Source organism: Adelges cooleyi, unplaced genomic scaffold (assembly GCF_023614345.1).
Source record: "Adelges cooleyi isolate 19-005CV unplaced genomic scaffold, UGA_ACOO_1.1 ACOO_flye_CR_arks_rails_tigmint_CR_PRNA_30, whole genome shotgun sequence".
Lineage (NCBI taxonomy): Eukaryota > Metazoa > Arthropoda > Insecta > Hemiptera > Adelgidae > Adelges > Adelges cooleyi.
Window position 1 is genome coordinate 21,725,772 of NW_026095971.1, and position 15,665 is coordinate 21,741,436.

At 27.5% G+C, this 15,665-nt stretch overlaps 2 protein-coding genes across 4 annotated transcripts; one reads left to right on the forward strand and one right to left on the reverse strand.

Moving 5' to 3' along the window:
* Positions 1 to 24: 24 nt before the first annotated feature.
* Positions 25 to 4,517, forward strand: LOC126839183 (coiled-coil domain-containing protein 149). 2 transcript variants are annotated; one of them, XM_050574299.1, is made up of 12 exons: positions 25 to 167; positions 374 to 512; positions 610 to 750; positions 996 to 1,115; positions 1,681 to 1,785; positions 1,869 to 2,044; positions 2,121 to 2,193; positions 2,997 to 3,081; positions 3,152 to 3,296; positions 3,543 to 3,691; positions 3,749 to 3,796; positions 4,199 to 4,517. In XM_050574299.1, the coding sequence occupies exons 2-12, from the start codon at positions 507 to 509 to the stop codon at positions 4,345 to 4,347; spliced, it is 1,197 nt and encodes a 398-aa protein (XP_050430256.1). In that variant the 5' UTR covers positions 25 to 167; positions 374 to 506; the 3' UTR covers positions 4,348 to 4,517. The 2 variants fall into 2 exon arrangements, with proteins under 2 accessions (XP_050430256.1, XP_050430255.1); XM_050574298.1 differs by lacking the exon at positions 25 to 167 and having other exon boundaries at positions 212 to 512.
* LOC126839184 (copper chaperone for superoxide dismutase) lies at positions 3,995 to 7,281 on the reverse strand. 2 transcript variants are annotated; one of them, XM_050574301.1, is made up of 7 exons: positions 7,223 to 7,281; positions 6,987 to 7,029; positions 6,369 to 6,579; positions 6,100 to 6,295; positions 5,971 to 6,037; positions 4,903 to 5,084; positions 3,995 to 4,702 (listed from the first exon to the last, which is right to left on the reverse strand). In XM_050574301.1, the coding sequence occupies exons 2-7, from the start codon at positions 6,996 to 6,998 to the stop codon at positions 4,561 to 4,563; spliced, it is 810 nt and encodes a 269-aa protein (XP_050430258.1). In that variant the 5' UTR covers positions 6,999 to 7,029; positions 7,223 to 7,281; the 3' UTR covers positions 3,995 to 4,560. The 2 variants fall into 2 exon arrangements, with proteins under 2 accessions (XP_050430258.1, XP_050430257.1); XM_050574300.1 differs by lacking the exon at positions 7,223 to 7,281 and having other exon boundaries at positions 4,001 to 4,702; positions 6,987 to 7,216.
* Between the last annotated feature and the right edge of the window lie 8,384 nt (positions 7,282 to 15,665).

A 15,665-nucleotide genomic window follows, 5' to 3' on the forward strand; every position in this document is an offset into this window, starting at 1 on the left:
CACAAAGCAAAGAGGTTAAGTGTTAGCTAGTATGAAATATCAACACAAATTTGACAGTGTAGCAAACACAAATATTCCGACCGGTAAACACGATAAGAACCACACTGTACACTTCATGAAGACTATAAAAAAGAGCCCAACTCCGTTTCTCGTTATCACGACCATAGGTATTATTAAAGATAATCTATGGACTATTAAGTTCTAATCAGTAGATAAAAATATTATGATTTATGAATAAATAATTGCACCTATATCAAAATAAAGGGTCTACTATTTCTGTTAATCTAATTAACTAATCTTTTTCCAAATAGATCTTCTTCAAACTTATTTTAACATACTACTAATACCACTGTATTTACTTTTCTATGTGTAGAGACTAGAGCTTCTATAAAACGCGCAATACTGTTGAGCTGTCAACTTCATTTCACCATACATTTTTGTTTAACGTTCGAGTACAGAATTGTACACGAATTACCGTAAACAAACATCTATTATAATCGTTTCAAATGGATGTGAGTTGTTGAAATAAAAATATGTTGTAGCTTTTCGAGCGTTGAAGTTTTATTATGATACTGATGTAGATTTTTTGTTTATTAAATCTAATTTCAGAGTACTATTTTGGAATGTAAACTCAATAGCAAAACTGCAGCTCTAACTGTGTTGACTGAAGAACTAGAAAAATGTAGAATAGAACGTGATCATTACAAGATAATTTTGGAGAATCAAGTGTTTCATAATACCTACAACAGTGTACGGTTTATAAAATAGTCAACTTGTGTGGCATAGTGGGTAAAGCATCAAATTTGGGGGGGGGGGATCTAGCCTCATTGAGTTTGATTTTTAATTGCCATTAAATGGTGATCTGCTCTATCCTAGTACAAACTCGTGCTTTATTTAGAAATTAAATTGTACTTACACATCAATCCATTTGTATGTGTACTTCAGTATAGATATCTTTGATTAATATTAATTGTACACTATATTGACTATTTCAGAATTCTCAAGGATTAAATTATGATAAACTTCTTAGTAAATTAAGAGAAGAAAATAAACTTTTAAGATTAGAAACAGAAGATATCCGACAAAAGCTACGCGATGCTCAAGGAGACAATCAAGTGAGAGATGTGTAGTTATTAGTTATGACTAATTAATTATTATATTGTAAAAATGATCTAGCTCTATAATTATATTGGTTATATATCACTTAATAACTTAATATCACTTAAGAAGGAGTGGGTAAGGTGGCAGTATGTTAGCGCTCACTGTCACTGGTTCGACACTCAGTCAAACTCAGGGCGTTCCATTTGCTAGACAAGCAACCGTCCTGTGAAAAAGGAGCCGCCATCCACCTCTCCAGCAACAGACTGCCGACCCGTCCCGGATAGCGAATTTGTCAAGAACTATTTCATGATGGCAGTGTTGGGCCATTATGCCTATTAAGCTACGTGATTTATCACATAAAAAATGTTTATAGTACTAAAATAAAAATAAAATATTTAAATGTATGTTATCTCTCTAATGAAAAAAATGCTCATTAAACACAAACTGCCTTTAACTGTCAATTTAAATTTAAAATTTGATAGTTTGCGCTCTTTACGAAATATACTTTCGAGTATAGAATTAATTCATGTTATATAAATGTATTCATATTTCATTATATATTATATTTTTTGTCATCAGGTCTTACGAGCTGGTGGATTTGTCAAAGACTGCATTAATACAATTTTAATAAGTACAAATGGTAAAGAAGAACTTGTAAAAAATTTAGAAATAATTAATTCGAAAGTATGTTACGGATTTACACTATTTGATTTAATACAACTGAAAAATGTAACTCATATTATACTTCATCATTGGACTTATTTTAGTATCAACAATTAAAACTTGATTTCGCCTTACTATTAGATGATAAACAAGAATTAATTATTGAACGAGATGGATTTAGAAAGAAAATAAAACGATTAAATAGTGAATTGGGAGCTGCATTAAATGTAAACAAAAAACAACCTGTTATTGACATTGATAGTATATTATCAGAAAACAAGTACGCATAAACTGTGTTATCTTTCTACATTATGTATAGAAATAACTAAATATATATATATATGCATGCAATTTAGGTATTTAAATGAAAGACTACGATTAGAGGTGGCCGAAAAGGACATTGTAACAAAAAACAAAACATTTTTCCAGGTTTATGTCGCTTTAAGCTTATGGTATTTTGTAGAAATGTAAAACTATGTATTTAATTTTATAACTTTGGTCTGCAATAAAAATTGTTAGTAGCTCTTAGATTTCTTGCATTCTAGATTAATCTGAACAAATATTACTACCAACAAAAATTAAATAGAAAACCTATTCTAGTCAAGAAATAAAATAATGAAATATTTAAAAAAATAATACACTTAAGCGTATATGCGTATTTCGGCAGTAATATTACCATCATCGGTGTTCTTAAGGTTTTTTCACTCAAAAATATAAAAAAACATACGTTTGCAAAGAGCCAGCTAACCTAGAATAATTTTATTTTCTTGCAGACCATTGTAACTTCTGCACTTTTCTTTCGGTTGTTCTGGATAGTGTGCACTAAATAATACTTAAGAGCTTTAATTAGATGCGTGACCAACCTAAGTTTATCGTCATAACTATTAACTACAAAATTCAATAGTGATTTAAAGCGATAAGTGACGATTGTAAATTTGAGTTGGCCACTCTTTTTTAATTATCGGAAAGAGCTTAAATAGCCTATGTAGGACTATTTCTAACTCTGTCTAGAATGGTAGTTTCCTTTTCTGAGTCGGGTCATCAGCTTGACTCCTAATTAAGGCTGTCTATATAGTAACTAACGGTTCAGAAATTAACAGTTAGTTACTACAATTTCTAATATAGTAATCAATAAACGTTTAGCGTTAAATACTGTTGTGGCTTAAATGTATATTTTTAAAATTTTAATGTTAAATAAATAAACTAGACTATAAATTTATGTTTGTATTTAGAACTTATCAAATTCAAATCAAAAAATGTCTTTATCTAACATTACTAATTCATCATTAACACGGAAAGTAGCAGCTTGTAAACAAAGTTAGTCCATTAACTAAAAATCAATAAACGATAGTTAGTCATGTTTTAAAAAATTGTTTTTATAATATAGTGCAACAAATTTTGGAATCTGGAAACTTACAAGCATTATTTTCCAACAGTACAACTCTTGCAGACATGAGAAAATTGTGCCAGACATTGTTCGAAGCTTTACAAGACAAAACATTGGCGCTTAATCATCAGAAAAAAACTAACAAGTATAAATGCATATATCTCATATTTATATATTTTTAAATATTATTTAAAAGGGGGGGGTGGCGTTGTTCAGTAGAGGTGGTCTTCAACAATACTTGTTTAAAACCACTATAACATTTAAGACTCAATAAACAGTGTTTATAAAACTTTTTATTTTTAAAATAGTATATTTGTATACAATATTGTTTCTTAATTACCAAATTATGTATTACATATTTATTATAATTGATCATATTATACTTAAATAGAATATTGGCCAAAAGATTGGAAGATTTGGAAAAACAAATTAAGTCAATTAACCAAGGTGAAGCGATATTATCACCTTCACAAGTCTTGCTCGATAAATGCAATATGAGCACATCTGATGACACTGATAGTGATGCCAGTTTGAATGAAGGTAAACCATTTGTTGTTTATTTGTTATTTATGTTTATTTATTAAATTTACATTTTAGAATTTGATGAATCCCCAAACTCGAATGAAGACAATCATTCTATTTACAGTAAGTTTATAATAACTGTTTTTATATAATCATCAAAAGTTAGGTTATTTATTTAAAAACTTACATCCTTCCTTTCTTTCTCTAATTCAATCCACTATACTTTTTATTTTATCTTAACTTGGTTCTGTACTACATTTATTTATTTATTATAATCATTTTTTTTAAATTATCTTATATACAAGTGAACCAAAAAAATAATATGTATTCTGAAAAAGTCAGAACAAAAAAAAACATATTAATATTTGTCAAAGTTGAGCCCGAATATTTATTTCATAGCTTCCAACCGAAACCAAGAAGTGATTTGATTACCACTTATCAACTTTATTTTTACCCAATTTCTATTAATTAACTAAGTGTTATTCATAGTAGTATGACTTTATTAATCTAGCTTTCACATTTCAGATTTGAATTTAGACCAGTTTCCAAATGATGTAAGCACATTGCCAAGCAATATACAACAGCTTGTTAGTGATGCTATGAATACAACAACTAATAATCCTTTAAATTCACCATCAAATGACCTCTGTTCTATGGCTAAAAATGTACATTAGCTATATTTTGTTTGTTTTATTAAACAAACAGTTATATTTAACGGTTAATCTCTTTTGAATATCATATAACAATTGAGACAATGTTTTATTAAGTCAGTGTAGTATATCTTTATTTTTATCACTTGAAATACCTTTGCGCTTACCAGTTTTGAACTAATTTTGTTTTTTAATATACAATTATAAACAATTTTAATCACATAAATGTATAATTATTCAATTGTTTTTATTTCTTTGCCTGCCAGGACCAGCTAATGGAACATCTCTTTCTTCCCATAATGTAACACCATCACAAGCACAAATTTTTTTATTATTTTCAAATAAACCCGAAGACCTGGCTATTATTCCACATGCTAGCCTAAAAACAAAAATATTCACATACATATATTAAATAAAATATTATCAAATGAGCGCTACAGTATCAAAAATCATTCTGTCTTCGGCAATTACCAACGATGATAACATTTTTATATGTATATTATACATTAAAATTGTTGTAAAGTGTCTCATTTTGCGTTAAAAGAGGTTTTTAACAAATATCTTTAAAAGGTAACATACTTTTTCCCGCAATTGCCATCAACTTGAGATCTACTGTTTTCAGTTTTGCCACAATCGTCTTCATTTTCAGTAACAGCAACAGAACGGCCAATTAAATTTGAAACATTCAATACATCATCTTTAAAATAAAAATTTGCTCTGCCTTTTTCATCCGCAATAATGTTACCAAGATCTCCCGTGTGCTGTAACAAAAATATAGATTTAAATATACAAATAAGTTATTCTGAAAACAGTAACTTCTATTGGATTCACATTAAGGGTAATACAGTACTTTTTCATAACTTATTAATTGAGCCGGTTGAGTGAGATAACATTCAAGTAAAAGACATGTAACCAGATATTGTGTTTTATTATATTACATTGAATGTGATGCAGAAAGCAAAAAGGGACCTGTTGTCAAACATGTTCATTTCAAGAAAAACGACAAAATTTGCAAACTTCAGAGGGCAATAACTTTTTTTACCTACAATAATTTATGTATCATTTAAAATTATTACCAGTTGCTATTTACTTACGAGTAAGTAACGACAAAAACTACCTACTATACTCATAGTAGGTAGTTTTTGTTGATTTAAATTGCTTTTTTTTTCATGTACTTTAAATTACCTTTACCACAAATTCTAATATCATTGGTTTTCTAACGGACAATAATAGTAATTTTGTAGTTTTTTAAATATATTTGTTTGTTATTTAACAATACTTTTAATCAACTAGACAACATTTTCACTTGATTACTTACAAACTAAATTAATCACATAATTATGATACCAATATTTAAAAAAAAATCCATATAACCCGTTAAATCTTGATATTTCCATCACTGTGGTCAATGGGCTACTTTTGAGATTGACAACAGAATACTTTTTTATAATTCAAGATGGATTATAAAAAAGTTGTCTAGTTATAGTTGGGTTATCCAACTATTAGGGAGTAAGCAATTAAAGCACATTATCCGTAGTTATATTTTTACATCAGGCATAATCAAGGATCTTAAACTAAGAGCACCTTACCAATATACACTATTTTAATATAATATTAACAACACAAAAATCCAAAAGTATAATATACCCTATGATTTTCATCATTAGTTCGATCACCGTGAAGTGTCTGTTTTAAATTAAGGTGATTACCAATGCTGAAATCAAAAATAACTACTTTATGTTCAATAATTACAATATTTGTTTCATATACTAATACCTATCGCATCCATTAGATAAATCTCCACATTCATATACATGTATACCATGTTTTCCAGGTGACAATCCATCAATTGTACCGTCGACTATGCACTGTTTTTCATTTAATTGCACAAACCGCACAACACCTTTAATGTCTGAAACACTATGCCCAGTCGTTCCGCCCAACATAGCAACAGCAGCACCAATGTTAAAATCTTTTTTTTAAATCAATCAATAATATAAAATTTAGTATAAAATTAAAAAAACTATAAAAGAAATACAACTTACGGCTACTACTTCCATAACCTTTTAGGACTGCTTTATTTCCAGTTGATTCTATTGTAGTTAATATCAGTGATGATGGCAGATTAGTGTCAACAATGACTATACCCGTATCTAATGACACTTGTATGTCACTCTTTGGTACTCCAATTTGACAAAGTTTTTCATGAATTTTCTCAACACAAGAAGTACACGTCATTTGGACCGCAAATTCCAACTAAAATTAAAATATTAATATATCATTATTGTTGTTTCTTTGTAATTATTGGGTGTGCTAGAAACGGGGTTTTAATGAATTTTTACTACAAATGGTGTAGATTGGACGATTGTAGATATTTGCATGTATGTTTAAAACATAATAAAAAGAAAGTAAAAATTAGTGGTCGCAGTGTACCTAATTTTAATACCATTAATTACTTTGTCACGATAGATGAATCAGCCAAGTAAAACAATTCAATTCTAAAATTATACTTATTCATATTTTATAAGACTCTAAAAATTAACCACAAAGTATTCTTTACCAATAACGTTTAAATAGCTTTTATTCATTATGAGGAAAAGAAGTATAAACTAACTGTTATATTATGATAAATAAAGAATATTATTTACTAAGTATTACACTACCTTGGCAGACATTGTATATTATAATAACGCAGCTGCAACTTAACTGAAAAAATAAAGAAAAGAAAAACGTTAAAATATTTTGTTCACGACGGGACAGTTATTTTGCTTCGTATTTTTTCCTAATTACACCACTATACGTTTATGACAAATATTTTAATGTTTTAAACTTTGTTTTGATAATATAGTCATAGTTCAATAATGAAGCCTCATAATATTCAAGGTAAAATAGTTTTTACTTTTTATCGAATGACGAATGGATATACGGATAGTGGAATAATAATTCGAAAGGCGGGCGGCGGCATTTCTTATCAGTATAATTACTGATAAGTGATAACTAAACCCGGCTTTTATCATAAACGCGACTGAATTATATAACAAGGATCATCAGTGAAAAATAACAAATTCCACGATTAACCCACGAGGAGCGCTAGCAGTATCTCGCTTTTTCATATTTTAATACTAATATTAATTATACTTGCATATTTTGATAATATATTATCTATAGCAAATTAAATAACACAATTTGCAAAATAAAAAGTTAGTAAACCTAATTAGGCGGCAAAAGTTATATAAAACCATATTTTGGTGCAATAGTCTATGTACCAGATGTTTTGTACTATTTAATGCGTTAGACATAAAAGACCCTGTGTGCAAAAATACAATACATTTTCATTGTTTTTAGTGTCTTATTTTTTTAGTTTCGTAGCAATGAGAATAACAAAACATGAGTAATAGCTCACAAAAAAAAAAACACTTCACTAAATCAATACACATGCACATAAACAATTTTACATATTTGGAATTTAGCATTAAATAATTCGTTGCAAAAAAAAAAAAAATTGAAATCGACAATTATTTTTGATTTAAAATATTATGTAGGATTAGTTTTCGTACCTTGCATTGTTCTTAATTAAATTATATTCAAGCCAATCCAATACCATTGTGTTTGACCAGCCAGGATATTTTTTCTATATATATATATAATATTATATTCTACATTGTTTTATTATTATGACACTCACATTAGAATTCCAATTAGGTTATGTTACCTCTAACATCAAATCTCTATAAAATAACCATTAGGACGAATTGTCTCCTAGAAATATAAACGATGAACCTGGCACCCGAATTTGCACAGTCATTTAATAAAGGTAGAACAATAAGGAATGGATTTAGAAGCATAAATAAATAGTAGGAATAGATTAGATAAAAAAATACAACTTTACTTGTTCGGTAATTATTTTTTATATTGGTAGATATGATATAAAACAGAAATAGATGTCTATTTCTGTTTTACGCCATATCTTATTATGTACTAACAAAAAAATGTATTATATGGAAAATGTTATTGAAAAATCTTTCACTGTGTATGTATAATATTTTACAACTTCAGATTTGATTAAAATCTGAAATTTTAAAATATTATACAAAATATAATGATATAAAATAATTTTATAATGTGTAAAGTGATAATAATATTAATATAAATTATACTATATTATGTAATGAACAGAATACAAATGCTAGTGTTTTTGTCTAACATTAGGTTAGGATGTGGATGGAACTTGTGAACGTCCAAGTCGTAACTGTTCCTCAAGTGATTTTAATGGTTGGTTTATGTCATCAGTTGTTTTTCTGTATCTTCTTATGGCACCATATTTATCCGCTAAGATGCACGTACGGTCAGTTGAGTCAATCTCAAGTTTTTTTGTGTATATTATTGGAAATTGTGCACTCAAGTATAATCCTAGCAAACGACAATTCAGTAATAAAGAGGCATCATCGTCTACATGCTTCACAGATTTATCTAAAAAATTTGATATATATATTTTTTTAATTTACTCAAATTAGCTTACTCGTTATTAAATTGAACATAAATATATTGATTGCGTTCAAAAACCACATAACTCCATAATAATATTTACCTAATACACGACGTCTGATTATACTCTTTAAAGCTAGAACAACATATTTTCTTCTCTTGCCTGCAAGGGATTTCAATGGTCCCAATTCTATGAAAATAATGATGTGTAATGACCAAGTTTATAATAAAAATGAATAATGTTCTAGTCTCTTCTTATACATAATTATTGTATTACATTTCAAAGAATTGCGAAACAGCCAACTTTTTGTGTACAACCACTTATTAGTCTTAAAACTCAACAAATGTATTCTTTCTATACTTGAAATACCAAAGAATTTATTACACATTAACACTGTAGTCACTCTCTCTCTCTCTCTCCTCAACAAAAAGTTTAGTTTATCAAAATAAAATGTTTCGACATAAAACATTAAATAAATAAAACTAAGCAAATATCGACAGCTCTAAAACAAGCTTTTAATGCTATTTACGATTTTCAAAAAAATTGTAATTACTTAGGTTTTCATCGAATCCATAATATTTAAATCCTACAACAAATACATTAAACATGAAATCATTATGCAGTTAATAAAACCAGGTTAATATATTTTATACATAATATTCACTCTGTAACTGAGATTAATTAGATCAATAATTATTAATTCAAAATATTATTGTATAAATCATTTAAAAAATCATTTTTATATTATAGCGATGTTCAAATAAACGGTTTAAATTATTTTTCGAACGGTTCTTAAAAGCTTAAACATAAAACATATCTATATAGTTTTATAACTTTCGTTTATAAATCGAGTTTTCCTTTAAAACTACAAAAATATGTGGCTATTTTTTTAAAAATTTTACATTTACCTAATATACGTTCCATGTCGTTTATAATTTTTTGGAGGAAATAATTGGTTTCTAAAATTTAAAACAAGATATATTTAAATGTACTTACATATTTTTTATAATTGAAACCCATTATATATCACATTGGTGTTTGTCAATAGGTACATATTATGATTATTCTCAAAATATTTATAAGTATGAAATTTGAAATATAAAAATATTTACTTTGCAATAGTGAAGAGTTGGAAATGCTGAAATAAAAATAAAAATCTCGTATGCATAAAGAATAACAAAAAAACTGAGTGGTTTCCGTTAAGTACAATGAAAATGATTACCTTCAATTCTGGGAATGATTTCCCTTTGATCTAAAATTAACAACACATAAATTAATGAGAAACATGAAAAATCTTTGGAAAATTCATTATAGGATTAAAATATAGGAAATAATTTCATAAAATTCAACAAAAAACAATTACCCGGTACAGCGATCAAAAAATGAATTGTGCCTGAAATTGACATTACATATATTAATCATACATCGAATTGGATTTGCTATAATAAATTATTACATTATATTATAATTATAAATTAGAAGACGAAGGTCAAAGAAAAAAAAACTATAATATATAGACTAGAGAATACCCATGATATGTAATGGCTGAGTTGATGAGTAGTTTAAGCGATGAGAATAAAATAATATATTAAACAGACGAGGTTGATGGAGCTAACATCAGTATTTTCCCCCAAAGCTTCTATTTATATTTTTGTGAAAAATATAATAATTACAACACTCATCAATTATTGCATAAAGAAAAATTTGATATGCAGTTTTTATATTATTTTCAAGTATTTTTTTCTACTCTTGTCCTGATGGTTTTTTATTATTATTATTATAACTATGATTACAGAAATCGTTGTAGGTACTGTCATTTTTGACATCATCAACCATTGTCTTAATTACATGCTCCAATCCATCTAGAATAAACAAATGAAGATTTTGGTATTATATTGCTCTGTACACTATTCTACATATCTAGTGTACTTTTCTTAACTATTAAAAAAAACTATAATTTTTCGTTTACTAACAACTTGACAATTAGGTACATATAACAAAGCTTCTATATAATACATTAGTACTTATATTACTTTAAATATAGTATCTTATTTGCTCCAGATCTACCTTCCACAGTTAAATCATTTTTATAATGAGCAAGTTTGACGATTTCAGCTGATACATAATTTAAAAAATATGTATAAAAGCAGTGGATTTTAAAAACTTAAAAAACATTTGTTTGTAGAATAAAAATGTTACTAACTTGTAATGAAAACATAATCCATTAAAATACTCTATAAAAAAGTGAAATAATGAATTTTTTTTCAAATTTTAACTACCTTTAGTCGATAACTGTGCAAATAAAATAATTATCATATTCATTTGCCAAAACAACTACGAAGAAAAAATATGTTAATAAACAGAAGAATTTCATTTTTATCTGCGAATAATAATAAATAAAAACCATTTTATATTAATCACAGTTACCTTCGGTGCAGAGACGAGAAGGTTAAGTATGGTTTTGCAAGGCAGTTTTATGCCACTTGCCAGTTATATGATAAATAAATATATAAATATATATACACTTTTTTACCACTCACAATTATTCCTAGACTGTTAAACTGATTTTTTTATGTTGAAAGAAAGAAATCTAACTTGAAAAGATATTTATTTGGCCTAAATTAGTTATTGAACTATAATGAAGATAAAAACAAGTCTGTTAACTATTTAAATTGCATTGCATCGAAAAGGTGTGTTACACTATTCAAAATAGTAATTAGAAAAAAGTGTTTAACTTAATGTTGTTATTTAAGTTGGATTTTATGAAGTGACGATATTATGCACTTAATTTTCAAGCGTCTAAACTTAACCACGCACAATGCTTCTTAGTCAACCCAAAGAAAATAACATTTTAGAGAGAACGTCAAATCCGTTTTAAAAAATATCCTTAGAAATAAAGTTATAAAAAATATGTAAGATGTAGTGAACAAAAGAAGAACAAAGATGAACAAAAAAAAAAACACGGACGATGAAAACATTTTTTTAAATATTTATATTATATTTTAATGTTTATACAATTATCAAATAAACAATAAATTATAAGTGCAATTTTTTCCTACATTTTAGTATTAAATTTATTTATTTTTTAATAAAATATAGGCATTTTTTTTTTAGATCGCAGCCACTCTCTTATAAAATATATAGAAATAATTATTTTCAAATTTCTATAATTCGGGTTTTATGTTTTGTTTTGTTTTTAATTTGATGTAAAATAAACTAGTCTACGGTGTGAAATGTATGATTTTTCAAAAAAAATGTAATATTTACCTTAAAAACTAGGTCAAATTAAAAAAAAAATTTGTTTTTGCATGTTTTTAATTTTAGAATTTTATTTTTGGCGATTACAGAAAATTGTTAAAAATAAAAAATTGTACACGTTTATTATGCAAAATTTAATTCCCTATGATGTTGTATTTTTTAAATCTTTGTACCGTAGAAACTTTTTTAGTTATAATGGAAAATCTTAATATCATTTTGTTGAATATTGCATTACTTTTAAAACTTTAACTTTTTACTTATTAGGCTCATGCCTTTTTAGTTTTAGCATAATTACAAACTTTTTTAGAGTTTAATAGAAATACTTACTGAAATTGTGCAGTTGGTACTTGGACAACAATCGACTTGATCAGCTTTTGAAACTAAACGTACTGCTTGTGACTTTTGGATGGGCTTTTACTTCGACCGAAAAATCACAATCCAAATATTTTTTTGCAGTGTAAATATTATGTTCATATTTTATTCACACAACTGGTTAATTTTTGTTTTTTTTGTGATTTATCGTGTACATACATTACTTAAAAAGCGGAGTTTCGACTTTGTTTTTCTACACAATATACTTAATTAAAAAAAATGTAATAATGGACGGAATAGTATTTTTTTTACATTTTTTTATTATGGTTTTACAAAAACTGTTTTAACGGTTTTAAAATATTGAAATTTTAAACAACTTCAACGATATCGAAATACTTAAATTCGAATAACGTACATTATATTATTATGATGTGTTATAATTAATTATAATTTGACTAATCATTTTCAGAAATAATTTAAAACAAAATGCCTTATGCCAATTATGTTTAATCCAAAACAATGGCTAGACCTTTGAGTTGTTAAACGATCTCGAATTGATTTGACGGATTATCGGTTAGATTATTGTGGTTAGGATCACATAACTGTGTGACATTATAATTTTTAAACAACCTCAGTAAGTTAACAACTGTAGCTACTTTGATTGTAATCTATCAAAATTATATTTTTCTACAAATTGTGATCAATAACAATATGTCCTTATTAAACATTTCATATACAGGCACGTTAAAAAATGAATATTACCGTTGAACCGGATCGGTAAAGTCTTAAGGTAAAACATTTTTTTTATTTTACATTAAATTATTTTTCATCGAAAAAAAAATGAACAATGTCAAGGACAAATTCGGCTATTAGTCGTTCAGTGAATTTTTTTCTATATGCACTAATATTAAGAATAAAAAGCCAGCACAGTGGGGTCGGGCATAGCTGTACACAGCGGTATTATTTTGTATACAGCTGTTTTACAGGCGACGAATAATCTTAGACATAAGTATACCGATAAAACAGTATTATACAAGATGGACAATTAAAAAAAACCCGGTTTGATATTTTGTATCATCGACAAATCAGTATCGTTCTGAAAAAAGTTCATCACTTCTTTCTTTCAAAATCGAGAAAAACATCCTAAAAATGTACTTATTGTATATCTTAAACTTACGGCGGCACAGGCTATATGAAAACAGATAGCTCACTCGGTCGAGAACAAAGGAAATTTTTAAAAAGACTGACAAGGGCTTCGTAAAAGTATCAGTGTATATAATTTTAGACGAGTTTTACCATTTATTCCTGGTTTATTTTTTTTAATTAAGATAATATGTCAGCATAATATTGCATGCTCCTTACCAGTTAGTTACCTTAAGTGTATATACAATATTTAATGATGTCAGATTTTATTATGTATAGTAACAATAATACGATAAACGATAATATAATATGTAATGAATAGACGACGATTTTTTTTTACATTATAATTACCATTGTTTTTAATTTTAAATTTAATTGGATTTATTATTTGTTACTTTTCTTCATATAAGAAGTTTTGCTATGTCCTTTGGTAAAAGTATATCTTGTGGAAATCCAAGTCGTAACTGTTGTACTGTATCGTTTATGTTAACTAACAATAAGCTTATTTTTCTGTATTACTTTTATCTTTCAGGATACAAGTACCATCAGTTGAATCAATCTCAAGTTCTTTTGTGTATGATTTTGAAAATTGTCTACTTATGTATAATCCTATCGAAGGACACATCCGTAATAAAGTGCCATCATTATCTACATACTGCACAGATCCCTCTAAAAATTATAATTTGTATAATTTGCTTACTACTTACTACTTTTTTTTTTAAGGGGCAAGACACAACTATTGTATTTGTTAATACAAAGTCATAAAAAAATATTGCAATATATACGAAATTCAACAAATGTATTCTATACTTGAAATTCCAAATAATTAATTACACATTTTTACTTTAGAATAACACTTACAGGGTTTTTAGAATTTCATAGCCGACCTGATTTATTGACGCTTCTCTAAAATGGTAAAAGAACGACTTATGTGCACCTGTGTATACAAATATTAAAACAAACTAGAAATGTCTTATGCCAATAGATTGTAGAATAGTAAATGAATTTTGTCTTAAAAGTACTGCAATAACACAGGGTGTGATGTTATACAGTCGAGTCAAACAGTATAACTTAACTGTTGAATATTATACTTGTTAATGTATGATAATATACCTATATAATGAATATCAAGATTATTCTTTTACTTAGTCTAGCAGCGTATGTTTCGTAAGTATTTTTTTTGACATTTTCATGTCTTAGCTCTGGCACATAACCGAAAAAAGCGTTACCATAAAAGCGTTACCAAAAGAGCGTAACGAAAAAAGCGAAAGGGTTGAAGATGAGGTGGGTATGGGAAAGGGGTGGAATTAGCTATGGCAAATAACCGAAAAAAGCGTTACCAAAAGAGCGTTACCACACGAAGATGGGTTGGAGGTGGAAATAGAGGTAGGAGATAAGAAGTGGGGTGGAAATAGGGGTAGGAGATAAGGGGTGGGGGTGGGATAGGGTTGGGGTTGGGGACAGGAGATAGGGGTGGGATATAGGGGTAGGGATAGGGGTAAGATATAGGAGATAAGAGATATGATGTACGTTCAACGTTCAAATTAGAACTAAATAATAAATTCAAAACAGTTTAATTCTCTATATTAAACGTTAAGTTACTTTTGGCCAGATAATAAACACTACAATTTTAGCCAGAAACATGATTGTACATAATTTTTTAATCTCCTTGGCTTATGCTGTAACTGGTAGCTCCATGTAATTTTTTTTTTTTAAATTATAATTCCACAACTAATCTATATTTATTCGGTACTTCAACGGGACATGAAAATGCTCTTTCGTGGTTGCAGACTCGGCTGAAAAACTTTTTAAACATTATTTCTGGCTTAAAACTTGCATAAAAAATACAACCAAACCGAGAGTTTTGGTTTTTAAAATATAATTTTCAAAATTAACGTTTACTTTTCAGGTGTGGCAAAAATAAATCAACGGAAGAAGGTAATTAAATAGAATTTAGTTGGTAGTTTGAAAAAAAAAACATTTAAAATAAATTTAATTTAAAAATGTTATAAGCTACTTAACGGGTTTACTACCTGAAACAGGACTGGGCATTGTTTGAAAATAACACGTTATTTGTTTAAGCAGACAATTATCTAATGTATTTAACTACATTTTTTATGTATAATCACCTAATAATATGTAA